At 41.3% G+C, this 24,743-nt stretch overlaps 5 protein-coding genes across 5 annotated transcripts; 3 read left to right on the forward strand and 2 right to left on the reverse strand.

The window, feature by feature from the left end:
- Positions 1-1,064: 1,064 nt before the first annotated feature.
- bud31 (BUD31 spliceosome associated protein) lies at positions 1,065-3,527 on the reverse strand. Its single transcript, XM_030089776.1, has 4 exons — positions 3,357-3,527; positions 2,316-2,438; positions 1,807-1,973; positions 1,065-1,595 (listed from the first exon to the last, which is right to left on the reverse strand). Exons 1-4 carry the CDS (start codon positions 3,448-3,450, stop codon positions 1,545-1,547), a joined length of 435 nt encoding a protein of 144 aa, XP_029945636.1. The 5' UTR covers positions 3,451-3,527; the 3' UTR covers positions 1,065-1,544.
- Positions 3,528-3,947: 420 nt separating this feature from the next.
- Positions 3,948-7,054, forward strand: pdap1b (pdgfa associated protein 1b). Its single transcript, XM_030089774.1, has 6 exons — positions 3,948-4,062; positions 4,476-4,567; positions 5,667-5,771; positions 5,948-6,069; positions 6,214-6,365; positions 6,592-7,054. The coding sequence occupies exons 1-6, from the start codon at positions 4,050-4,052 to the stop codon at positions 6,645-6,647; spliced, it is 540 nt and encodes a 179-aa protein (XP_029945634.1). The 5' UTR covers positions 3,948-4,049; the 3' UTR covers positions 6,648-7,054.
- Positions 7,055-9,772: 2,718 nt separating this feature from the next.
- On the forward strand, positions 9,773-13,691 carry shmt1 (serine hydroxymethyltransferase 1 (soluble)). Its single transcript, XM_030089700.1, has 12 exons — positions 9,773-9,897; positions 10,672-10,798; positions 10,947-11,092; positions 11,178-11,293; positions 11,397-11,557; positions 11,643-11,724; positions 11,850-12,062; positions 12,150-12,263; positions 12,357-12,479; positions 12,630-12,746; positions 12,834-12,944; positions 13,060-13,691. Exons 2-12 carry the CDS (start codon positions 10,706-10,708, stop codon positions 13,230-13,232), a joined length of 1,449 nt encoding a protein of 482 aa, XP_029945560.1. The 5' UTR covers positions 9,773-9,897; positions 10,672-10,705; the 3' UTR covers positions 13,233-13,691.
- A 722-nt stretch (positions 13,692-14,413) lies between these two features.
- On the forward strand, positions 14,414-17,117 carry cpsf4 (cleavage and polyadenylation specific factor 4). Its single transcript, XM_030090559.1, has 8 exons — positions 14,414-14,821; positions 14,950-15,000; positions 15,447-15,599; positions 15,700-15,795; positions 15,913-16,006; positions 16,175-16,247; positions 16,367-16,528; positions 16,883-17,117. Exons 1-8 carry the CDS (start codon positions 14,719-14,721, stop codon positions 16,949-16,951), a joined length of 801 nt encoding a protein of 266 aa, XP_029946419.1. The 5' UTR covers positions 14,414-14,718; the 3' UTR covers positions 16,952-17,117.
- Positions 17,118-17,366: 249 nt separating this feature from the next.
- atp5mf (ATP synthase membrane subunit f) lies at positions 17,367-19,318 on the reverse strand. Its single transcript, XM_030090560.1, has 4 exons — positions 19,252-19,318; positions 17,933-18,040; positions 17,584-17,700; positions 17,367-17,493 (listed from the first exon to the last, which is right to left on the reverse strand). The coding sequence occupies exons 1-4, from the start codon at positions 19,265-19,267 to the stop codon at positions 17,465-17,467; spliced, it is 270 nt and encodes an 89-aa protein (XP_029946420.1). The 5' UTR covers positions 19,268-19,318; the 3' UTR covers positions 17,367-17,464.
- Between the last annotated feature and the right edge of the window lie 5,425 nt (positions 19,319-24,743).

A 24,743-nucleotide genomic window follows, 5' to 3' on the forward strand; every position in this document is an offset into this window, starting at 1 on the left:
ACGTCCTGCAGGAGCCGGGTGCGTGGGCGGCACACTGTACAAGTTGCACATAATGATGGAAACTAAACACAGTGGTCTTGCATTTAAAGAAGAATCGAGTCAGGAGCAGGAGGTGCTTGTTTTTCTGTTAATGCTTTGTAATCACTGAAAAGCTGCACAGATGAAGAGCTCACAGACTTAATGCCAGCTGGCCTGGACACGGGTATAGAGCGCATTCCTACAGTGACGAGGCAAGATTTGGTCAGTTATTATGCAACATTTGCACTTCTGAGATTTTGAAAATGCTTCAGATTTTATAATCAAAATCAACATCTCTAAAATTAATACTCAAGATTTTCATACCATTTATTATCTTTCAAGTGCAAAGTCATGAGGTAATGGTGACCCTCTGTGCCTCAAAATAAAAACATTTAGAATATTGTGTGGAATTTGCATGTTCTTCCTGAGCCTGTATGGCTTTCTTTGATGAGGTTTCCCAGCATACTAAGTTTCCTCTCACAATCAAAATGCATGCGCTTCAGATTACTTTGCCAATCATGAAACCCTTTAAATGTGAACAAGTGTGTGTGTGAAATAGAGTGTCTGTATCTGCTGTGTGCTGCACTACCTTTTCCCCACAGTCAGCTGAAATCAGCTCCAACAAAAAGCTGGATAAAGTTGTATAAGTGATGAATGGGTGTTATTGTCTCTAATTTCATCAGATTAATGGGTGTATATTAAATAGAATAGTCCTTTTCTTTTCCCCAATGTCAGCTGAGACATTTGTCTTTAACTCTGCAGCACTAGTCTGGCTATAGAAGATAGACAACTTAGATATATTTCCTGATGTTGTGATACAGTCAGATATCCACTTATAATCTCAAACATAACTGGGTTTCTGTAATGAACACTCATCGAATTAAGCAATATTCACCTAATAAAATTTGGCATCTTGCAGTCATAATTTAATCAAAGCAAATACAAAACGTACCGTCTTTTTCTGGAAAACATCTAACAAAATTTAATGTTGACATTAGAATAAAAATGATTCTCTTCTTTCCAAAAAATGCCACATAACGGCCAGCGAATGTGAAATGTTTTATTTAAAATCAGACTACGACGACGATACAGAAAAATGTTTTGCGATTTTAAATGTAAAAATCACTTCCTTCCAGCCCTCGGTAAATGAAATAAAAGCACATCAGCAATGATCTTCACAGCGAGTAAGACTAACTGGAATGGCAGGCCCCACAGAGAAAAACCTCATCTTAACATCCCATGTGTGACCTTTGGGAGATGAAGGCTCACAGCTGGGTAAGAACGCAAACACAGACAACAAAAACCCAACTGAGTCAAGGCAATATGGCCCCTTTCACTGATGCTCTGCTGTGCTACAAAATAGAAAAGTAATTTTATTGATCCCTTATAAGGGCAGTTGAGGATGACGGCGAGGATGTCAACAAACCGATGACTGGATTAATGAAGGCTGGGTGAACCATGGCGTCCAACGACTAAAGGAATAAAAAAAAAAGAACACACTAGCAAAGGAGTCCAAAAGACAAGACTCAGCCAGAGCATCCTCTGCATCCACAGTGGGTGCATTCAATGATTCGGCCCTGCAAGAGAGGAAGAGATAGCGCAAGTTCGTTTACTGCATATTTAGCTTCATTCATAGATATTTTTTTAAGGCTTAAAGTGTTTCATTCCATCAAATTGATAAAGTTGGAACATACAGCAGAGACTTTCAATTTTAACAGTGATGCAAAGAGCTGCAACAGATTCTGTTTTATGCGTGAATTAAAGCACAAAATCTCTGTTTGTACTCACGACTTCCAGTTTGCTCTTTGGAACTCTGCAGATGCAGTTGGTCCCAAAGTTGGTGTCTCGTGTTTGGATGCAGCGAAGGCAGCACAAGTTTTCATAGCCCTGCTTCTTCCACTTGGCAATCAGGTTCTTGTCGGCATAGCCCTCCTTTATGCAGTACTCGTACAGCTCTGCCAGGGCACAAACATGGACGGATATCATGAGTTACATCTTTGAAATGGTTAAGAAATGTTTAAGATATCCGGTGAAAACCGTTAAAACTCATTAAAATACTAAAGCTAGATGATGAAAGAAGGATGAATGAAGACAAATTTCACATCACTACCATGTTTTTGGTACTTTTACTTTGGAAAACATATTGAAAAGTATTCATCACAGCCTCTCAAACTAATGCAAAACTGAGGTTTGGACTTAAAATTGTTACACAAATAGATCTGACTTCATTGTGTTAAATGTTGAGAGAAACAGCAAAGATGAAAAGCGACATTCAGTCTCAAGCTGGCTTTGCCTACCTCTGCTGATGGCTTTCCGCTTGTAGAACAGGTCGTAGATGTACCGACTTCGCTGATGATGGAGCCTGAAAATTGGCCAAAGGGACTCCACCTTTCGCTTTCCCTCGTGAGGCTCTGTTTCAGCTGCAACGAGGAAGAAACAAAATCAAGAAAGTTGCCATTTGAAAAGCAGTAATCAGTCATTCAACGGCGATTCTGGATCACAAATTCTTATTGTGCCAGTAAAACACTTGAATGTGAAACTCACTAGTTTTTTGAAGGGCATCAGGTCAAAAAGATTAAACCGTTTTTTTAACCAGTCTTTAAACAACTACTGCACCCTAACAATATATGATATAATTACAAGCAATTGGATCATAGCTATTAGACCAATACCATACCGATTTAATTTATGACTAGCGGAAGGATTGTGTTGGAAGTTTGGGAATCATACATGAAAATCATTTCAGATGAAAAAAACGGAAAGCATGAGTATTTCTGAGACACACCCTTAGCTTTCTTAAAACTCTACTCTAAACTTGTTACTCTTTACTAAAAGACTCTGCGGATGGTCACAGAGAGGAGGATCCAGTCCAAACTTGAGGTCTATCCTGAGCACCCAAAAAATGGATCCGTTATGTGCTCAAAGATCTGTCGATCGCTCTACAAAAGCGTGGGGACATTTTAACGTTACAAATTAGTATGCAATGATAGCAATGGATCGATTCTGAAGTTGGTCCGTGGATGATGATACACTATTTGCGCAGTGCAATCAGATGATCGCGCCCATCACCCAAAAAGCGGCTGACATTTCTATCAACATTGTATCAAAAATCCGCCTTGTCCTAACTTTATGTTGCGGCCGTCCAATTCCACCTAAGCACACCGTTTAATAATATTTGAATATAATTCTGTCTACCTTTCTTTGTTAAAAAAAAAAAAAACAATAACTCGGATTGATTTGAGAAAAAAATACAAAGCTAGACGACATCGTGACCCGCAGTACACTGCTGTTTGTTCGCTTTAGCCAAGTATCCGGATAATCGCGTTTTACCGACCTACCTTCTCTCATTTTCTGATCCAGCTCATCTAAAGTTGGCTCGATGAGTTCCCAGCCATCCGGAGGGGGCTTTCTACTCCTCTTCACTTTGGGCATTTTGCTCTTTTTTCGTAGAAAATTATCTCTGTGTGTTTTCGTTCGTTCCGGAGTAAGGAACAGTCGCACAGATTTAACGTCACTTCGAAGTTTATTTCTGCGCTCGTGAATGACGTCACAATACAGAAATAAACACAGTCCATTTATGGGTGTTTATCGGACTTGCTAAATCTTATCTTCACACGATTGACCGCAAATATGTGTACTTTAAAATTTGAGGAAAACAGTAAATATGAGGACGTTCTTTAAATAAAAGCAGATGTTTTACAGTTGATCCTATCGTGTTGCATCACTTTAGCAAACTTGGAAGTTGCCTGAAGTTAAACAAGTTGATTTTGGTTTTTATCCACTATAGCGACGCATTTTTTCAAAATATATCTATTTCTTTAATTACTTGTAGTAACCCTACAATACAAAATCAATCTGATGAAAGAAAAAGAATTGCTATTTTTGTGTTGAGAATTTTTGGACAGGCAGATCCTCGGTCAGCTGTAGCAGTGTGCGTTTCCCCAGCTGTCAGGGAGAACCGCTACCCTCACATTTATGGTTTCTCCTGTTATTTTCTTTCTTGGGAATTTATAAACAAGCTTTCGTCTAAAATGCCGAAAGGAGGTAAGAGGAAGCGTAATATTGGCTGCACTGTGTTAAAATAAGTGTTTACAGGCGTGAGTTAATCCACAGCGCCGACATTCTGCTGGAGCTGTGAGTCATAAACATGAGCTTTCAAATAACATGAAACTTAATGCGACAGTAAATTCATCCAAAAACGAACTTATTCTGTCTCTTGACATTTTGTTCTGTTGTTCACTGTGTCTCCATACTGTGAAACTACGCATGTAAACGTTTTATGCGTCATGCCAATCCCTTTAAATGCGTCAAAGCGAAACTACACTGCACATACTGTGTATGACACATGCATCTTAATTCTTACCAATGATATTCATCTGGTGCCTGTCTCTTTGTGCCAAAAAAATGAAATTTTATCCTGTTTTGTATTTATGATGACATTTTTTGAACTCCCACAGGTAAGAGAGGGAGCCACAAGGGTCGCATGCGGACATACACTAGTCCCGAGGAGATAGATGCCCAGATGAAGGAAGAGAAGGAGAGGAAAAAGGTAGGTGGGTTATACACACCCAGAGGCTGTTAGTTCCAACAGGGCTGTTCAAAACACAAAACATACAATATTGCCCTGTAGTAACATCTTTTCAGTCAGTAGAGTGAGCTGTTGTTGAACTTGCAGAGTTCTTTTGTAAGATATGAATTGTTCATCGGGGTTGCGAGGCTCCGGAGCCAATCCCAGCTATACCCATCCCTTGGCAGCTCAGGCAAGGGATGGATATACTATGGACAGGTTGCCAGTCCATCACTGGGCAAAGACAGACAGACAGCCGCTTATATTCACAACAAGAGGCAATTCAGGGCCTATGGACATCCAAACTCCTGACCTTCTCGCTGAGAGGAGAGAGTGGTAACCACTTCGTACATCCACATAACCATTCAGTACAGCTTCTAGTAGTTTAACTGCAGTTAATGCAGTTAAACTACAGGCCAGCTACACTCTGAACACATCACTAGTTTATCCACCAGTGTTCAGTTTGTCAGAGGACTAACTGTGAGAGATAGAAAATCACCCACACACACACTCACACCCATGAGGAAACTGTAGTGCTTAAAAAACACCCACCATTTACAACTGAAGGCAATTTGAAGTCATAAAATAATCTATTATGAATCTCTGAGACTGTGAAATGATTACCATGTATCAATGATCCCTTCACAGTTATTATAATTGTTCTCATGTTGAATATTAGTAAACTTTATAGACATTGTACACTTCTTATCAGAAAAAAAATCAGTGACTTTTCATTGGAACTAAATGCTCTCTATCAACATTTCACTATCTGAAGCTTTTTCAATACACATGAACAGATAAAGCGAGTAAAAATTTAGGTTGGACTAAATGCTGCCTGGTTCTACTTGTACATTTGTTCAGTGCTACTGAAGGATAAGAACAACAAACGTATGAAACTTATGTTTTGCAGCTTTCTAAAGTATATTCTCTCCAGAAGCCTGTTTAGACTGCCAGTCCTCCAGGGTTGCTCTTTCTTCCATTGTGCTTTACAGGTTATAGGAATAGCTGTGTAGAAAACTCATCTGAGAAATATAAATGACAATATCACGTTTGCGTGTTTGTTTAATTTTTTATGTCATAGCAAGAGCAGGAAGAAGGAGATTTTGAGGGTGCGGCTCAGAATGACACAGCAGCAGCAAAGCTCCCGGGGTCCGGGTCAGAAGACAGCGATGACGACAGTGCCGAGGTACCAGCACGCTGCTTTGACAGCTGCTTGCTTTGTTACCACATAAAGTTATTTTTAAGCAGCGTTTGTGTCTGTAGTGGTAAAACCAGGCACCGGACCTTCCAATATTTATTTTTCATCCAACTGTGCTTTGCTCTTCACTTCATATTGTGTGATTCGCTGTGATATGTTCACAGAGAAGGAGAGCTGGTGTGGAGGGCTTGATAGAAATCGACAACCCCAACAGAGTGGCTCAGAAGTCCAAGAAGGTGACGCAGATTGAGATAGAGGAGCCCCGGCAGTTATCAAGAAGAGAGAGGTGTGTATGTTGGCCAAGTCATGTCATGTTGTATCATGTCTTCCATTTTATGTTCATTTCTGTTGAATTCTATAAGATCTGCTTGGTTTTGACTGTTCTCGTTTGGATTTTCTCTCTTTGACACGCCCCCTTCCCCTGATAAAGAGAGGAGATTGAGAAGCAGAAAGCCAAGGAGCGCTACATGAAGATGCACTTAGCAGGAAAGACAGACCAGGCCAAAGCTGACCTCGCTCGTCTCGCCATCATCAGGAAACAGAGAGAGGAGGCGGCGAGAAAGAAAGAGGAAGAGAAAAAAGGTAAAACCTTTGTGTGGTTGCAGTCATTATTTTAGTAAACAATAAAAAAACTAAACTAAAAGGAGAATTACATGAAGACAAAGTGTGTTTGCTTCAAAGTTAATTTTAATCTTTTTTTGCTTTAAATTAATGATTGTTGACATGTAATCAGACATAGCAAGCTTACTCTTATCGTCACGTTTATTGTGCTCAACTAATTGTGTCTCTTTGAATTTCTGACCCACAGCGAAAGAAGCTGCGGCGGCAGCAGCAAGAGGAGTGAACTCCCTCTCTCTTAAATGATAGAGTATTTATCAGAAGCATTTTCACATTGTCATGGACTGATGCAATATATAAAGTCAATATATATTGACTATTTTTAAAGGAAGATCTATGAAGAGTATTTGACATATGGCCACTTGGAGAACTGAGAACACACCAGAGGAGAGGAGATGTTTATTTAGTTTGAAATGAAGAAATGGCCTCGATCCGGTTGAGAATACATTGGTTATCGAACACTTGGAATTTGACTCCCTTGATAATATTCCTGGTAATACTTATCATTGTACAATTCCAACTTTGCTGACTGGGCTTTACCACTACTTTTTTTTTTTTTTTTTTTTTGGATCTTACATTGTACATAACTGACTGAAGGAGTTAATCCAGATCAATATGATGAAACCAAGCAAAATGTGTCTGTGTGGTTGTTTTGGGAGAAATCTCAGGTGTGATCTGGAGCAGCGAAGCAAGGTAGGAAAGTGGAAGCAAGGCTGAAGGATTAGTGTTTAAAAAAAATGCGTTGACGGAGTGTGATGGGTGAGTGAACAGTCCTAGGCTGTGATTACTGGGGTGCAGACCTCAGTGATTCCTTTGCAGGCAACATCACAAAACAATGAATTAATTTCTTTTCACTATCAGTATCTGTTTGGCATGTTTGGTTCTTTTTTTTCCAAGCAGCTGACAGATGAACTCATTTGTGATATTTGTAAATAAAAAGAAAAAACAAGTGAGCAATTTTTCTGCTAATGTGGAAATAAAACAGTACAGAGGGCCTGACATGCTCACAGTACAAATTTAAAAATAAGCCTTTTGAAGGATATTTTTCTGTTTTTGTAGTTTTTTTCCCCCGATGATAATTCACTTATATTCATTTTTGGAGAAAAATCTTTCTTTGAATTTGGCTCATCTCGAGTGAGACGTGGCTCATTTCAGTCATTAAGATACTAAATATCTTTTTCATAGTCATCACATCCAAACAGCCCAGAGAGTAAAATTTCCCTCGTTATGTATTTAATATTTTTATTTTGTTAAACCTTTTCTAACCAGGTAATACGATAGGTAGGCGTTCAATCAACACCGACTAAAAGTCATAAAAAAACCAATGAAAACCAAGACTGCTGAATGTCCGTTTGTGGGACTGATAAACTCTGATCTTATCTTTCAAACCCGGTCACATAAACTGTTAACATTTTGTATATACAATGAAAATCTCAAAAGAATATATTTTCATTCAGAGTAATAATTCTCACAGCTAAGTATCAGTTTGCAAACTGTTTCACTAGTTTTGTTTATTGCATATTTGCATGTTTTTGTACAGAGTTTTGAATGAAATTTGGGAAACATCCACGAGCAAACAGTCTGTAGGAGAAGAGGCGGCGTCGTCATCTGTAGTTCAAAGACTCAGCTCAATTTGGGAAAAAAAAAAAAACTACATGTGCTGAACCAAAGTGCTGTGTAGACATAAAAACCTAAAAACAAAGTGCAAGACAAAATACAAAAAAAAAGGAAAAATATAATGATAAAAACAGGACCACAGTTTCAGGCTGGGTTAAAAGTCAAAGAACAAGAATGGATCTTAAGACTACTTTTAAAACTGGACAGCGAGGGAGCCCGTTGGATGTGCAGTGGTCGTTCAATCCAGAGCTTCAGGAGAAAAGCTGTCCTGAGCTGGCGCTTGGACTTTGGTACCTCCAGGAGCAGCTGACCTGAGGTGACCTGAGGACTGAGCAGGAGTGTAAAGGCGAATCAGTAAAGGGAGGTTAGGTGGAGTCAGACAATTCAGAGCCTTAAAAACAAATAAAAGAATCCTAATGTTAATTCTAAAACGCACAGGAAGGCAGAATAGAAGTTATGTATTCACTTTTATGTGCAGATGAACATAAAGTGCATTGCAGTAATCCAGCCAGGATGTAATAAAAACATGAATTACTCTTTCAAAGAGCTGGCGTGCAATAATTGGCTTCACCTTTGCCAAATTTGCCAAGATGGAAAAAGTTGGATTTAACCACTTGCCACTTAACCACTATTTAAAATCACTGTTCATTTTTAAAGCCAGGTTCAAAACTGTTGGCTTCATATGTGGAAATAAGGAGCCCAAATCAGCAGGGAGGGGTTCACAGAAACCACTGGGATCAAACAGAATCAGCCTGAATGGCTTTACAATTTAATCGGTGAATGAAAGGAATGAACACCTGAAGAAGAGTGACAGAGTGTGACAAGCACCTTCTCTCATCTGTTCCCGTTTGATTATGTATTTCAGTAGTCTCTCTTTTTTTTACCCTTCTGTATGAAAAGCAGGTGGATTTGTCATCCCTCTCATTTTCGTTGGAATCAGCCATTAATAAAAGCTTTGAGAATGGAACAAAAACAAAACTCATTAATTAGGAGGTATTGTTTAGATTGTAAACCATACCTCCTAATTAATGAGTTTTGTTTCTGAGTATTATATTATGATTCTAAACTTTAGAATCATAATATAATACTCAGGAACGTCCACCATGAAGTTATAATAATGATAACAATTACAAACTCCCTTGGGGTCACTCAGAAAAACATATTTGAATATTTTTTTTAATTAAATTCCATACAAAAGTTTGAAAAACTGTACTGGGAGGACCCTGCCTGGGCTAAGGCTGTCAACAGGTCCTTTGACAGAAATGTTAATTTTCTTCCTAAATGCACTATTTGTTCAAACTGTGAGTTAAAGGCCTCGGGGGTCTGGTGTTTTATATTGAAGCAGTGAATCTGAGATGTATTTAGAGCTGAAAGCATTCAAAGCTTTATAGACAAGAAAAAAAAGATTTTGAAGTGGATCCTTTGACACACAGGCAGTCAGAGCAGAGATTGAAGCTCAGGTGTGATGTGAGCCACCGTCTTTGTGTTGGTGAGGACTCTGGATGAGACAGAAACCTGTCAACACAGCACTACAGCAATCCAGCCTTCTCAAAATAAATACATGAACAAGATTTTCTGGTCTTAATCTGTAATTACACCCAGATTTCTGGTTTATTAGCCTCTGTTTTGCCACTGGAATCAACTGATTCCCAGTGTTTCATAATTTTTCATTCCACTCCTCGCCAGTAGGCGGCTGCAGCGCCGCTGAAGATTGATCGATCAGCCTCTAAAGAGAGAAACCAAAACACAACGAAGAAAATGAAGCCATCTGATTGGTGAGAAGTTTGGCGGACTTTAATCCTTCCTACTTTTTTTAAGAGATTGAAATTGAATCTTTTAGTCGTGTCCAGTTTTGCTGCAGAGTTCTGACCATCAGCCGGTGAGTGATCTGCTTCTTGTTTGTAAGACGGTAGAAGCGAGTTTTGAACATTTCTCTTGCATTTAAACTCCTTAGTTTCGTTGCATCAGTTTCCCGCGGTGTTTTTTTTTTCGCGCGCTGACCTCGCTTGACATTTCGCGTTTGTCCCTTTTCCCGTCAAAACAACCTGTCAAAACTGCGCTTTTTTTTTTTTTTTTTTTTTTTTTTACTGTTTTGTGAAGTATCTTTTAAACGCCAGACGTGGAGCTCCTCGCAGCTCAGCCACACCTGACTCCGTGTTGTTTCCTGTTTGTCCTGACCGTCCAGCCGAGCAGGGTTAATAACTTTAATTCCGTTCATGTGTTCAGCCTGGCTCTGCTCAGCAGCACCGGACAGATGAGATGCGTGACTTGTCATGTGGAGAGTAGAACTTGCTGTTTGGACAAAGAATCAGATATAAAGATATTTCAGAAAGGCTGAAAGCAGCAGGCAAACATTGAGCTGCAGTGGAGTTTGTTTACTTTAGCACTTTTTGTTATCTGAGTTACCTAATAATCAGTGTTTTTCCCCGGATTTAGTGGGTCATTTGCCTCTTGCTCCATACAATGGTCCAAAGGTTGCATGACGGCGAACTGTCTGAACCTATGTGATTCTCTGTCATGCTGCAAACAACACTAACCTCTTTGTTGTCAATCTTTATGGTGCTATCTTACTCGGACTGAGTGGATCATCTCCTGTTTTTATGCTTTTATGGATGTTTTCTACTGTCAGATGAAAGACTATCTCTCCTTTCAGATATCCTTTTTGTGCAACCGGACACGTAACAACCATGTCAGTAACAAACGGCCACTGTGTGAGCAAAGAGACATGGGAGTCGCACAACAAGATGATGCTGGAGCCTCTGGCCATCAACGACTCGGAGGTTTGTGTGACTGAGACACACTTTCTGATCATTTCTGATTCAAATAATATTAAAATATGAAGGGGTATTCTGTAGGTTTTCAGATGTTTGTGGTTTTGTGTTACAGCTTGTAGTTGTACCCCTGAATTCAATACTTTGTGTTTTTCAGGTGTTCTCCATCATTAAAAAAGAGAAGCACAGGCAGACGTACGGTCTGGAGCTCATCGCCTCCGAGAACTTCGCCAGCCGAGCTGTCCTCGAAGCTTTGGGTTCCTGCATGAACAACAAGTACTCGGAGGGTTACCCAGGCCAGAGGTACGGCGCTGAATGATCCTCCATAATTCATGAAGCCCAGCACAGCAGCTTAATGGTGTCTGCAGTAATAAATCCACGCGTTCAGGTATTACGGAGGAACGGAGCACGTGGATGAGTTGGAGAGACTTTGTCAGAAAAGAGCACTGGAGGCGTATCGTCTGGACTCAGAGAAATGGGGCGTGAACGTGCAGCCGTATTCAGGTACGAAATCTACGTCTAAAACGGAGTTAATCGTGGGACTCATCACCTTACCATATCATGTTACTGTCATGTTCTCTTCATATCTGACCGCTTCTTTTTCAAGGTTCTCCTGCCAATTTTGCTGTTTACACCGCCATCGTGGAGCCGCATGGCCGGATCATGGGGCTGGATCTTCCTGATGGAGGTCACCTGACACACGGCTTCATGACTGAGAAGAAGAAGATCTCAGCCACGTCCATCTTCTTTGAGTCCATGCCGTACAAGGTAAAAAACATTTACCTGGATCTTGTTTTGATCACGCTCCACCATCATGAAACATTCATCTGGAATTATGCTCGTGTGTTTCAAGGTGAATCCAGAAACTGGCTACATCGACTATGACAGACTTCAAGAAAACGCACGGCTGTTTCACCCCAAGCTCATCATTGCAGGTATTTCAAACTGAGAGCCGACGCTCAAGCCTGGCAATGCTTGTTTCTGTTCACGCATACATACAAAACAAGGATCAGCTCAAAGCGCAAAGGGAAGAAAAAAAAATCACTCTGTATGATTCCAGGAACAAGCTGCTACTCCCGTAATCTCGACTACGCCCGCTTGAAGCAGATTGCGAGTGAGAACGGAGCGTACCTGATGGGCGACATGGCTCACATCAGCGGGTTAGTGGCTGCTGACTTGGTCCCCTCACCTTTTGAGTATTGCGACATCGTTTCCACGACGACACACAAGACGCTGCGAGGCTGTCGAGCCGGACTGATCTTCTACAGGAAAGGTAGAAAGGCAGTTTTGACATTGATCTTTTTGATGAAGTTAATTCTGTAACTCATTTAAGGACTCCACCTTTGTTTTCCTTTCACAGGCGTACGCAGCGTGGACGCCAAAGGAAAAGAGACTCTGTACAACTTGGAGTCTTTGATCAACCAGGCTGTGTTTCCTGGGCTGCAGGGAGGACCGCACAACCACGCCATTGCAGGTATTACCTCTTAGCATCTTTCACCACTTTTACTTCTTCTGGACAGAATCTGTCACTGAGGTTGTGTTTATTGTTTTTTTTTTCCACCTGCAGGGGTCGCTGTAGCTCTCAAACAAGCCATGACACCTGAGTTCAAAGCCTACCAGCAGCAGGTTTTGGCCAACTGCAAAGCTCTCGCCAAAACCCTCATGGACCATAGCTACAAAATCGTTACTGGTTAGTACCTCAAAGCTGCAAGTGTGTTTTACAGCTGCAATCACAGCCGAGATTAAAATGCTCATCTGACTTTCTTATCACCTCTCAGCCTCAAGAAAATGGGTCAACAAGGATTTATTGCCTTTGTCTTCTGTGTCCCTGTCTGAACAGGTGGTTCTGACAACCATCTGATCCTGCTTGACCTGCGCAACAAAGGTACCGATGGAGGCCGAGCGGAGAAAGTGCTGGAAGCGTGCGCCATCGCGTGTAATAAGAACACCTGTCCAGGTATGTGTGTCTGTGTGTGTGAAGATTGTTTCAATAAAAAAAAAACTTTGAAATGTCACTATTTTAATGCTGATTTCAAACTTTTAGGGGATAAGAGCGCCTTGCGTCCCAGCGGTTTGAGGTTCGGCTCTCCGGCGCTGACCTCCAGAGGCTTGGTGGAGGAGGACTTCAACAAAGTGGCCGAGTTCATTCACAGGGGTGAGAGGTTTTGTAAATTCTCACTATATTGTGGTGCATTTGCAGCCTTCAGGCAAAATCCTCCAGCTCACCAAAATGAAATGAAAGGTCTAAAACCCCTGTGCCGCTCCTGCAGGTATTGAGCTGACCCTGGAGATCCAGAGAAGCCTGGATCCAAAGGCTCCCCTGAAGGAGTTCCTTCAGGCTCTGAATCAGGGAGAGAAGTTCCAGCAGCGGGTTGCTGAGATCAGATCCGAGGTGGAGGCCTTCGCTGGCCGCTTCCCCATGCCGGGCCTCCCTGAGCTGTAGCTGAATGACGATATGAAACATCGGACCGTTTCCACAGTTTTATTGGTGTCTTGTTTTATCTTATGTATATTTTGAATCTGTCACCGCTCAGATCAAGACACTTGGTTTTTACCGAGCTTTTGCTGTTTGTTGTGGGGATTTTCTGTCCTCTGGAGCTTCAATCTCACATTGAAAATACAATTTCCGCTTTAAGTGTAACGTCATGTGGAGATTAAGTTTGATACTCCAAAGATTTTTTACCAGCTACTGCAGCTTGAGGCACAATGCTTGACTACTGTATGCATACCTAATATGCATGATGAGTTGCATCACATTCATTTTAATAAGCTAATAAACTGCTACTGTGTTCTCCATCCACATCCTAACTGAGGCATCTTTTACATGCATCTGTACTTTGAACTAGTTAAAGGAAGAACTTGGACAGCTTCTGCTTTTTCAGTCAAATAAAAAAATGGTTACAACTCAAAGTTCACACATGATGGCTTTCATTTGTGTTGATAATTGTTCATCAGTCTGAATGCATACACATTCAGAAATCCATTCAGCAGACACAAGGGAGTAAGTCGGCATGTGACCTAAAGGCTAGAGAAGTGGACCGGGGATGGGAAGTTCACCGGTCTGAATCCTTCAGCAGAGTTCATCACTGTAGGTCTGTGAGGTTGACCCTTGACTCCCATCAGCTCTCTGGCATGCCTTAATGTAGCATATTACATTCATTGCAAAAAAACAAAAGTACTACACAAAAATGCAAATATAACGACAGCTTTTCTGCTTGAGGACTTCTTATATCTCTGCCAAATACTGTATTGTCTCACATTTTCCCTGGTAGAAAGTTCAACAGATTATTTGGTTTCATTCAAGGATCAGAATTTAGCGAAACACATGATTCTATTTTTCTCTGGTGTTTTTCTTTTTTACCTAAAACCGAAGCCTCAAAATGTGACATCTTAGTCTTCCATAGATATGTAGACATATAGATAAATTTTTGATCCAGGTATAAAAGTATTCTACAATTTAATTTCCGTCATAACAGATAATAAATAATTGATCCAAGAAAAGCAACAGACCATTAGTGTTTCGGATTAACTGGTTTTCGTGTTAAGGGATACTCCCGGAAGGTGGCCACAAGTTAACCCGGAAACCAGTTAATCCTTAACACCGGACTGCTCGAGATCGTTCAGTTTCGCCTGGATCTATCATATCGCCGGTCGATTAGCGCGCCTGGACTCCATCTACACTTCAGCGTGAAACAAAAACTTTCACGCTTCACAGCAGTTTCCTCTTTAAACTACTAAAGAGCTGCAAACGGACTTTTATCCAGTTACTTTCACACCGTGAGGATCTTCGATTGTAGCTGCAACTCATCGGTTAGCGCGGCTAACCCTGTTAGCCGCTTTAGCCCGCAGATGAGGAAGCTAACTAGCCGAACTTAAAGCTAGCCGAGCGGAGATCTGTCGGAGAAGAGAAGAAACGACGAGAAGCAGACATGCAGGAGATACTCGCTAATGTGGACCACATCAAGTTTGACCTGGAGCTGGCGGTGGAGCAGCAGTTGGGGGCACAACCGCTGCCTTTCCCCGGCATGGACAGTAAGTGCGGACATGCTAACGGCTAGGTTAGCCGCCGAGGGTAAACAGTGGCGGTGAAAGTGAAGTATCTGAGCGCCTCATCGAAGATAGTTTGGTATGTTTTATTGACTATGGTTTAATATTTCCAGAGTCCGGGTCTGCTGTGTGCGAGTTCTTCATGAGAGCAGCCTGTATGAAAGGTATGAGCACAACATGAGCACCGCTGGTTGCCTGATGTTTACACATTATTATGGACAATCACACTCGATGAGAAAACACTTGATCCACTTGACTTGACTTTTCTGTAAACCATGAATGAAGCTCTTACTCTTGTTAAATTTAATAGATGTTAAACTGAGGCTTTGATCACATCAATATGTCAAATCCACTAATATTTATGGATTGTTGTATACAACGCTATATTTTCAAGTTGAATCACCTTTAACCATAAAATATATAACATTCTGACTCTGCAACTCTGCATTCCTGATGGGATCCTACATCCCTCATTCATTGGTTTATGAATTATTTAAATTGCATAACTGCTTTACACATAGATATCAGGTTATTCATGGATTAGTATCAGAGAAAAAAATGAGTCAACTGAATATGATAATAGTGTCTGAGTTTGTGTGGTGTCTGGCAGGTGGGATATGTCCGTTCCGTCACATCAGTGGTGAGAAGACAGTGGTGTGTAAACACTGGCTCAGAGGACTGTGTAAGAAGGGAGACCAGTGTGAATTCCTCCACGAATATGACATGACCAAGATGCCTGAGTGCTACTTCTACTCCAAGTTTGGTTGGTTTCTTTGATACTTGACAAAATTCACACAGCTGAGCTCAGGTTGTTTCTATTGTGATCGGTCGATGTTTCCTAACTCGTGTGGTTTCGCTGGCAGGGGAGTGCAGCAACAAGGAATGTCCATTCCTACACATAGACCCAGAGTCTAAGATTAAGGACTGTCCCTGGTATGACCGAGGCTTCTGCAAACACGGTGAGCTGGAGTTCAGTGGTGGATAGAAACATTGAAATATTCTTTCTTTCTTTTTCTTTTTTTTAACTACACTGTCTTGTCCACTCATGTCATGTCGTGTTCGTCTTTCTCTTCCAGGTCCCGACTGCAGACACAGACACACGAGAAGAGTAATCTGTATGAACTACCTGGTGGGCTTCTGTCCAGAAGGAAAATCCTGTAAATTTATGCAGTAAGTGACCTTTTTCCTGCAACTCCTACATGACATTGCCGTCACATTTTGCCTGCTGGTGCTGACATTTAAATTGATATGGAGTGTTTAGTTATGTAGAAATAGAGAAATAATTGGAACCCTCATGCTGCAGTTTTATGAAATGAACTGTGAGACGTTCCTCTGCAGCCCCAGATTCGAATTGCCCATGGGAGCATCTGAGCAGCCGCCTTTGCCGCAGCAAACGCAGAACCAGACAAAGGTAGGAGACGTCATGCACAAGCAGTTGAGATCTTACGATCTAGTCTTTTTATACTTGCTAATTAATGTTGTTATGAAGCATAGTGAACTCATGTTTTTGTCCCTGGTGTCACGCTGCAGTCTGTGCCTTCGATGGGCCGCTCCTCGCTCTCCTTAATCCAGCTGACCAACTCCAGTCCTGGCCAGCGGCAGCAGAACAACAACAACATGGTCGGCATTCAACACAATAACATGTCAGCCAACAGAGGGCCCCGGCCCCTGGACCAGGTCACCTGCTACAAGGTGAGGGGACTCTGCACCTACATGAGCTGATGCTTTTATTTAAAGCACATTTATTCCTGCACAGGTTTTTTTTTTTAACCTGCAAGTTTGTCTAAAATGCAAACATTCTACACACTTTGATGGACTTTTACCCTGACTTCAAAGTGTCTCCATAACTGCATATGGAATAGAGTTACTTTATTGATCCCAAACTGGGAAATTCCAGTGTTGCGACAGCATCACAAAGCAAACAAAAATATCTATATAATTTACACAAATTTGCATTCCATAACTGGAAGTTGTATTTGATATTTCAGTTCTGAACTTGGCTATAGTTTAGGTTTTTAAATCCTTCCCTCCTCTTCATGTCTGCAGTGTGGTGAGAAGGGCCACTACGCCAACAAATGCACTAAAGGCCATCTGGCCTTCTTGAGTGGACAGTAACCTTCTGCTCCGAGGCGCGAATACCACAGTGCTGCAGCTCACTGCCCCAGTGAGGCCGCCGATTGCTGAAAGATGCAGAGAGAAAGAAGAAACCTCTCAAACTGGACACCAGAATGACAAACTGCATGGGTTGGTCTAGTTTTTTTTTTTTTTTTTTTCTACAGAGTTTGTACTGATTAAGGCATTTTCAAACACACCTGGAGAGTTCGGACATCCTGGAAGATGTTTGTGTGTCGAAGCCTGCTTTTGCTTAATGTGAATACAAGAGACGAGATCTGCAGGATGAGTGTGTTGACTGTCTGTGAATCGAGTCTGTACAAATAAATGTTCTTGTTACAGATTCTGCTGTTGTGTCCTTGATCCTAAATGTTTGGCGTATGTTAAGAATTCTTCCACACAATCAAAAAACCGTTAATAAATCTGTTATTTTTATTGGTCACAACAGTCACATATTAACACAGAGCTGAGAGTAGAAGCGATTCAAGTTCAACCCCTGATGGCTGCTGAAGGGCCTCAGTGGTACTTCCTCCAGCGGTCGTGCTCTGCAAGAAGAAGCAGCAAAAAATTCATTTCTGACCGATCACCGGGGAGCTGTTGATATTAGAGGTACAGGAAACAATAGTTTATCTTACTGATGTGGTCGTACTCCCACAGGTAGCTGATGGCGACGTAGCCGACCAGAAGCATTGCGACACCACCAATGCCTCCCTTCTTCACATTGATGTATTTGTTGTAATATCTGTCGTGGCCTGGAGAGAAAAACAAAATGGGATAAATGACAGCAGGAAATAAAGATGCATGTTTCACTGTGTCTTCTATCTAATCTGACAGGATTCTAAATCTGGCTGAGGAGGAATGTCTCTTTATTCAATCCGACTGCAGTAACTCTGAATCGCTGCCTACAGAACTAGAAAAATGACCTGAATTTACAGAATATTAAAAGCTCCTGGGGAGGTAGATAGAGTTGAGGTGTTTTCTCACCTCTGCGGAGAGACGCAAGGAGACCATTGGGAGTGAAGTCACGACCTCCGAGCCAGCTTCCCAGCTCACCCAATTTCACGTCCATCAGCCGCTTCTCAGCTACGGGAACTGAACACAAACAAGATATGAGTTGGACGTCATTATATACACATACAGTACACAAATTCCACCTCAAGGTAGTTATTTTGTGAAGGCAGGATGCACTACTGAGGTTGCCGTTAATCCTAAAATAAGCCTGACATCAAATCACAACGCAGTGACTTGAGTTACTGACACTAAAGGTAGAGCTGTGTTCACCTTGTGGGCTGTACACTGCTGTGCTGAAGGACACAAAGCTTTGTCGTGCAAACTCAACCTGAACTTATTAACAGAAAACATGTATAGAAATGAGGCAGCCAGAATCAGCTTTATGTTGACACAAATCCCTCAGCACTGTCTCAACCTGTCAGTGAGATCTGCCTCCAGAACTAGTTGCTAAAATGTTGCATTGAAAAAAATTGCAGGAAAAGCTGCAAAATAACAACTTTGCCCTCTGACCGTTTAATAACAAGCTTGAAACATTATAGATGCGGCCAAATTCTTAGTATTCAAACCTTATATTTTTCTTATTCAAACATTAAATCTAGGAATAATTTGGGTCTATGTACTTTAGTTCAAAAAGTCATCAATCACTGCAAGATGTTACTCTAGAGAAGAGACTTCACATCAGCTGATTTTTAAAGTATGAAGTGATAAAGTCATTGCAACACAAATGTTTAGTTTTAGGCATTGTGGGCTGAAGTTTGACATTCAGCATGTATGAGTACCAACAGACAGCTGCAATGAATAAACACTTAGAGAAAGACGGTTTAAAAAGACGCTGCAATGCAAAAAAACACGAAACAGAGGTTTGTTTGATATAAATAAAATACTGAATTAAATTTAATGGACATCGTTGGTCTGAGCTTGTGGAAAGATTAGCATGCTGCAAGGCAAGCTAACCTAAACACACGCAGCTACTTTAAAAGAAACTGACAAGAGTATTCGAATAGAATGTGGAAAAAGAAAAGGTTTGTTGCCGCTGATGATCTCGGTTATTCGTTCAGATTACAGTTTAATGGAGGAGTTTTCAATCTAAATCTGCCAATGACACACAAAGTCCTTGACGTGACTCGGAGGGTTCACCGCGGCCTTCATTGACAAAAACGCCTCTGAGTGACGCACGGACGCTCAGTTTGACGTAAAAACAATTTAAGTCTCTGAACGAGTGAAATATATGTTAAAAGATGAACACATTAAACCAAAATGTTTGATTTTTTTAAGGAGACACGCTACGGTACCTGGTCTGTCCGCCATCTTGATCGGTGCAGAGCGGCCGCTGCAAAGGATGATGGGTATTAAAGAAAGGATGTAGTTTTTAGGAATGACCACTAGAGGGCGGAAGAAGAAACGGAAATACATTTCAGGACACCTAGAGGAGAGAATAGAATAGAATAGAAAAGAATAAAATAGAATAGAATAGAATGTAGGTTCTTTATCAGTGCAGGAGTGGAAACTGTTTTACGACGTTTCTCCACAAAGAACAGAACATAATGAAAAGCATAGAAACTTAAAATATCAATGAAGGCAGTCTAATATATATATAAGGCTTAACAGTGACAAATGGAAAGAAATGAACTTACAGGAAAAACACAGCAAATGGTATTTACAAAGGGGAGTGCTGGATGTGGAATAATCTTTCACATAGCCTATTAGTGGCTGAAATGTCTCATTGAGCCAAAACACCAACAACGAAACAAAAAAACTATGGATGTTTTATCACAGAGAGACAGTTTGTGCATCAAGGAGTTACTCAAAGTCACCTCACGAATAATTACTGTACATATATATTGATTGCCTGGATTAAGGAAAGGTAAATCTCAGCAGCATTCAGACACAAGGTAATACACAGAGGTTTACAAGGACGTAAAGGAAATACATTAAAACAAGCCAATTAAGAAGGACATAAAAAAGAGAATGAATAAAGTAAAAACTTTATCAAGATAAAGGGAATAAAATAAGTCAAATATATTGTTTAATTGAAAGCCTGAGTAAATAATAGTTTTTTAAGGTCTGCTTTAAAAGAAACGAGAATGTCAGCAGTTCTGAGGTGTTCAGAAAGTTTCTTCCAGGAGTGTAGAAACTAAAAGCGGCTTCACCTTGTTTGCTTGTGACACTGGGGACAATAAGAAAACCTCTTCCTGAGGACCTCAGGGATCTGGATGTTTCATATTCTAGTGTTAAATCTGAGATTTATAGACCTGAGACAATTCAAAATGTTATAGATATGAAATAAGATTTTGAAGTCAATCCTTTGACACAGGCAGCCAGATGACATAACAAAAAGTATTCCAGTACTAACAGAATTTTTGTATTATGTCTTTAGAGAAGGTGGATTTTCTTGAGCTATTATCTTATAAGTGAAATATTGCTCTGTCCTGCAGACTTTTCCAATGTAAATCATAAATGGATGAACACGAGCTAACAAAAGGAAAACTAAGATAAAGACAGAATAAAATAATTTAAAATAACCGCTGATTAGTTGGACATGATAAACATTCAGAGATATATGAAGCTAAACAGTGTTGATCAGGTTTCTACCTCTCCTCAAAATGTCTGACTCCCTCACAGGAAAATCCAGACTTGATTAGTATGCTGGAAGCATGATGAGATATGTTCATATCATGACCCAGTTTTCAGGTGGTGTGAAATTACACAGCCTGCATTATGTTAATAATCATGCTTTTTTGCAAACGTTTAAGACTAACTTGTTTTTCAGACGAATGAACGAAGCACAGTCCTCTGGTGTTCAGCTGCTTTATTGTGTAGAACGATGCTCAAACATCTGAAACATACACGTGGCATGATGGTGAGGCTCTCACACAGTGTAGTTAGCATTTTGGCAGGTCAGTAAAGAGACCTTTCGATCGTGAATGTGCATGTTCTCCATTTGCATGAGGGTATTTTCTTTTAGAAATCTGGGCTGGACTTTGCTTTAGCCTATTGTGAGCCAGGATTGAGTCCTGTACCTCACAAACCTGATTGGGATAAATCAAGATAAAAGGTGGATGCAAACTCATAATACATAATAACTGATTAACTAATAAAGACAACCTGACTCAGGGAGACTATTCTTTAAAAATGGATAAAAAAAAATCCTTTTTAAAATCAGCCCTTTATTTATTTTTTGTTATATGTTCAATATAAGATAAAATGCTATGAAAAATATAAGATCATGTTTAGTTTTTTTGGCTTTTGGAGGGAAACTTCTTGAAAAGCACAGCTTGTCTGATCTCATGTATTTTGAAACGGTGTCCTGAAGGCGTAGCTACTCTATGGTCTCCCGACGCGCAATCAGAGGAATCATTTTTCTACGAGAAAACAGGCAATCAATGAGCAGTGAAACAGCCAGGAGCACTTATACATAATGCACCTGAAGATGCTGTTAAAGATCTTTCTCAGGTCTGTGTTTGTGTTTGAGAGGCAGAGGTGGAGCTGTGGTCGTCGGGGTCCCTGCTCAGCACACCCACTAATCAATAAACCCCGACTCTATCTCAGCTCTCGCCCATCTCCCTCCCTCCTTCCCTCCCTCTTCCTCCTCCTCCTCCTCCTCCTCTCTCTCTTATGCGCACTGAGTGAATTAAGAAGTACAGTCGTGTTTCTGGCCTCGATCCAAGGCCCCAGCACCAACCTCTTTCCTTTATTAGACTGATTTCTCGGCTTCTCTCTAATGACTTTCATTAGATGGAGGACTCATATAGACGTCCAACGCTCCCCTCCGTCCACCCACTCCCCCACACTCTTCCTCTTCAGCGCTGATTTCCTCTCCTGTAGGTGGATGTTTGAATACATTGTGTGTGTGCGTGTGCTTTGAACGTGGATTAATTTTTTTGCCCGTATTCGTCTTTGATGTTGATGATTCAGCTTCTTCTCTGCATGTCGACCCAAATGCCTCATCCGTGCACTGCAGCTCTGCACCGCCATACAGGTGCCTGTATAACGAACGTGTGTGTTACATTACTGTGAAGAATTAGCAAAGCTCAGATATGTTTGCTGGCTCGGGATGAGACGAGAAAGACAAGCACACATTGAGATGAAGCACCTTGTGTCTGTGTGTGAGGAGCAGGGATGAGTAACAGCTAGAAAATGACAGCAAATGGTAATGAAAATAGTTTTATGACTCACAGAAAGTGTAACTGGAGAAGACGTTAAGGACTTGTTGCTCAGACTCTAAAGCACAAGATAAACTTAAACCACTCTTGTTCCTTCCTGAGGTCTAATGAATGAATTTATAGCAGTCGCCAGTGTAAACTGGTTTATTTGCTAAGTCAGGGAGCAGCCTGGTCCCACATGTCTTCTCCCCTCCTCATGAAGGTCACCCTCAGTCCCCCTCCTGCATCTGTCTGATTTACTGTGGACCAAAACCTCTAATCCAATCTCCTCCTTTGAACTGTGAAACCAGTGTACACCTTCAGAGGTGGCATATTACCAAGAGTTTCCATAAAACACCCTCCCACACACACACGCACTCAGTCACAGATCCAAACACGTAAAAATGTAAACTCAAAATGACAGAGCGACACACGGGGCGACTGCACAACTACACACTTCCGCACACCAATTTCATCTGAGCTGAGAAGGTTACCACGAGCACTGTAGTATAATCTCATGGAGAGTGAACCTTTACGCGGGGATGACCCCGCCGTCCTGGTTCACCTGACGGTTTATTGCTTTTGTTTGTTTGCTCCAGTGCTGCCTCGGGCCTCCGTGCACTTCTGAGGAGTTCTGTACCAGCTACACCAACACCCCCGCACACACACACACACAAACACACACACACATACACTGACAAAAGCACGAGGGGACGCATGATTTTATTCCACCTCAAGAGGCAGGTGCCCTGGAGGTCTGCCACAGAGACAGCTCTTTGAAGCTGATGGAGAGGGATGGAGGGGGGAAGAATGAGGCTGTGGAGGGGGGGGGAGCGGTGTGTGCACGGCTGAAGAATAGCCAGACAGAGAGAGGGAAGACAGGGATGAAAGAGAATAAGAGAAGAAAAGTGATAATACAAAAGGAAAGAGCGTGATGGAGGATAAAGGAGCGAGAGGAGGAGGGGACTGAGTCCATATCTCTGCGCACGGCCCTCTGATACGCCCGACCTTTGCACAGCTTTTCTTCCAGTCACTCCCTGTTCACCCATCCAAACACTCTTTTTTTTTTTACATTCATTCTATTAGCTTTGTGTCTTTACCTCACAAACTGACTCCTTTTTCCTCAACACTTGCAGAAAATTCCCCTTTTACCCCCCATTTGTTACTGCCCTGTTGTTTTGCTTATTTCCTCTCTTTTCTCCATCCTGCATTGATCTCTTGTTCTCTGCTTGTCTCCTCCTCCTACTTTGGCAGCACCGTTTCCTCGCTTATTACTACTACAAATGCATCTCCCCCGTCCTCCTTTGACTGACCTGCGTGCTTTTCCCTTCGCTGCCTTGGCGAGACGGATGAGCAGGGATGGTTTGCGGGCAACAGATTTATCAATTTTCCTATTACTACATTCATCTCATTAGAGATATGGAGATCAACTTGGGAGCTACTAAAAGATGCTCGCTGGCCTGATGAGGGTCCCAGAGGAAAGCTTTCCATGTGTGTGTGTGTGTGTGTGTGTGTGTGTGTGTGTAGAGGAACAGAGAGTGAGGAAGGAAACCACACACACAGAAAAGCTCCACAGGGATCGTTTGCACTGCTCACAGCGATAATGGCTTTAGCCTCTAAATCAAATGTTTCCATTTAAATTCACTGTCACACATAAACGTAATGGGCTCTAATGATCTGACCAGTCAATGCTGCTCTTATGCAGAATAGAAGCTCAGAAGTGATGTGGATAAGGAACTTCACACAGCAGAATTAACATTTATGATAAATTTATGGGAAATATAAAAGTGGTGATTACTCTGTTCATAAATCATGTGATCAAAAATGCATTTTTTTAAAGCTTTTGTTTCTGCTATAGATGCCACAAAAGAAATTTGAATATTTTTCTCCTCCAGGCTATCCTGTAACTTGAATTGGGATGTGGACATCTACGTGAAGTTTGCATGTTCTCTTCTTTAAGAGTTCTCCTACATTCAGCCATGTTTGAGACGTGTCTGTCACTGAACTGCCCTTCAGTTTAAATGTAGTTTGTGTGATTGTATCTCTCTCTTTTTGCGCTTAAAGGACTGTTGTATAAGTCGCCTGTCCTGCCTTTCGTCCAATGTCAGCCGAATCGTGACTGTAATGTGGATGAAGTGGTGACAGAAGATGGATGGATGAAAGGTGGGATGTTGAAGATAAAGCTGGCCAACTAAGTTGATTTTGAAGGATTTAAAGCCTGGTTAATTATCGCAACGGCACAGCGGGTGCATATGACTGGAAACAAAACAAACATCTTGTGATACGGAAATTGGAAAATAAACATTGAGGAAAGAATCAATCTCACACAATAAGCTTTTGCCGGGTGATGTTGTCAGGAATCCCATTACTTTTAAACAGTTGTCTCAATATTTTAAGAATCCACAAGCTTTTGGTTTGCTCTGCCAAAAAAAACAAAGAAAAGTCTAATTGGCTTTTCTTTTCAGCTTAAGCAAATATTCAAGGCTGGAGTCCCAATGCCAATGTTACGATTTCTGATCAATATCTGCTCGAGCTGCAGAATGTTAATGCTGAAGTCAGTAACTCGGTTTGCTTTGCATGTAGAGCTGATCAGGTGTGTACAGCTTTTTTTTCTGATGCCTGATGGGAGCTGAAACGTCCGA

Source organism: Salarias fasciatus, chromosome 4 (assembly GCF_902148845.1).
Source record: "Salarias fasciatus chromosome 4, fSalaFa1.1, whole genome shotgun sequence".
Taxonomy (NCBI): domain Eukaryota; kingdom Metazoa; phylum Chordata; class Actinopteri; order Blenniiformes; family Blenniidae; genus Salarias; species Salarias fasciatus.